The sequence below is a fragment of the Stegastes partitus genome, unplaced genomic scaffold (genome assembly GCF_000690725.1).
Source record: "Stegastes partitus isolate 25-593 unplaced genomic scaffold, Stegastes_partitus-1.0.2 Scaffold522, whole genome shotgun sequence".
Lineage (NCBI taxonomy): Eukaryota > Metazoa > Chordata > Actinopteri > Pomacentridae > Stegastes > Stegastes partitus.
The window spans coordinates 33,568-35,073 of record NW_007578253.1 but is presented as its reverse complement, the minus strand read 5'-3'; the positions used below and the strand labels follow the sequence as shown (position 1 = coordinate 35,073).

Here is a 1,506-nt window from a genome sequence, read left to right as displayed (position 1 = left end):
GTCTGACCAATCGCTGCTCCTATGGCTCTGCCCCCCTCCAACGATTTTTGTGTCATTGGCTCCAAAAATCCAAGATGTCAACCAGGAAGTAGCAAAGCCCGGCTTCATTTTCTCAGTGCAGAAACCAACGGGTGACGTCACGGTAGCTACGTCCATCTTTTATACAGTCTATGGTTTTTTTGCAGGGGAGGTTTAGCTTCTTCTAGCTCCCACTAACCAAGGCCAAATGCGTAATATTATGTCCTGAGTCAGTGCAAAAATGATGCATCGACATTGTATTCGCAGTGACAGAAACGTGCATACACATTCTGTATTAGAGTTATAAAGCTTTGTGTTCTCATGGTGCTCAGCGATGAGGAAGGATATCAGTGTAAGACCTGAATGAAAAATGATGTTACTGTATTAAGCTATAATGAATCACCTATGGCATCTGCAGAAGCACACACTTATGGAGTAGTGAGAGAGCCAAATTACACAAATAGATCAATATTGTGGTGTGTTTTTGGTTGAGGAGAACATGAATGTCTCTAGTCAAACAGCCATGTAACATGAGGAAATAAAAGAGGCCCAGACTGACCAGGTCTTCTCCTTAAAGGGCCAATTAGCCCCAGATAACAATCAGCTGGTGGATGGCCTTTTCCAGCTCTACCCATGGGTGTCCGAAAGAGCTAAACTTAGAAACATTAATACATCTTTTTTTTTTTTTTTTTACAATGTACTCAACAGCTGAGTTTGGCAAGCCAATTATATTTGATATCACTTTTTTTAAAACTTTTTTTAGCCTCATTATCATCTTCTACACTTACCATCTTCTTCACCTCTTTAGTTCTTACTTCTTTGAATGAAGTGAGTTTATAAATCCAAAAATAATCATAGAAATACTTTCTGAAAGGATCTTGGCTTAGTCACTTACTTTTAGTGCCTGAAGCGTTTATGCAGTACGATGTGTTTTAAACCAACCGAGGGTGGATTTAATCACAGACATGCGCTTGTTAGTTGTGACCATTTTCTAATATGTTCTTCTGTGCTTTGTTTCCAGTCATCCAGTTTGGTTTTGTGACGTTGTTTGTGGCATCCTTCCCCCTGGCTCCACTGTTCGCCCTGCTCAACAACATCATTGAAATACGACTTGATGCCAAGAAATTTGTGACGGAGTTACGACGACCAGTGGCAGCAAGAGCCAAAGACATTGGTGTGTTACAGTTCTCTAACTAGGTCTTATACAAATGACCCAGTGAGATGAAATGTTGCTGCAACTAACACTTTTGTAAACACATTCCTTGCAACAACAGCTGCAATAGGAAACAACATATCCCTAATTGTAGAAAATCTAGCAGCTAATAAATGTTTTTTTTTGTCCACAGGTATATGGTACAACATACTAAAAGGGGTAGCAAAAGTGGCTGTCATCATCAATGTAAGTCATACATTATTACGCATTAGTTGCACTATCTGCAGGTATTCTATTTTATTTTTACATTCACAGTTGCAAACAAAAGTTTACAT

The 1,506-nt window shown here is 39.3% G+C and overlaps 1 protein-coding gene across 2 annotated transcripts in view; it reads left to right on the top strand.

The window, feature by feature from the left end:
* The window catches only part of ano1b (anoctamin 1, calcium activated chloride channel b), an 81,101-nt gene that overhangs the window by 72,881 nt on the left and 6,714 nt on the right, over positions 1–1,506 (top strand). For both annotated transcript variants that reach the window (XM_008287808.1, XM_008287807.1), the window contains 2 exons: positions 1,040–1,192; positions 1,365–1,417. In XM_008287808.1, the coding sequence (XP_008286030.1) occupies positions 1,040–1,192; positions 1,365–1,417 (206 nt within the window). The remainder of the gene's footprint in view (positions 1–1,039; positions 1,193–1,364; positions 1,418–1,506) is intronic.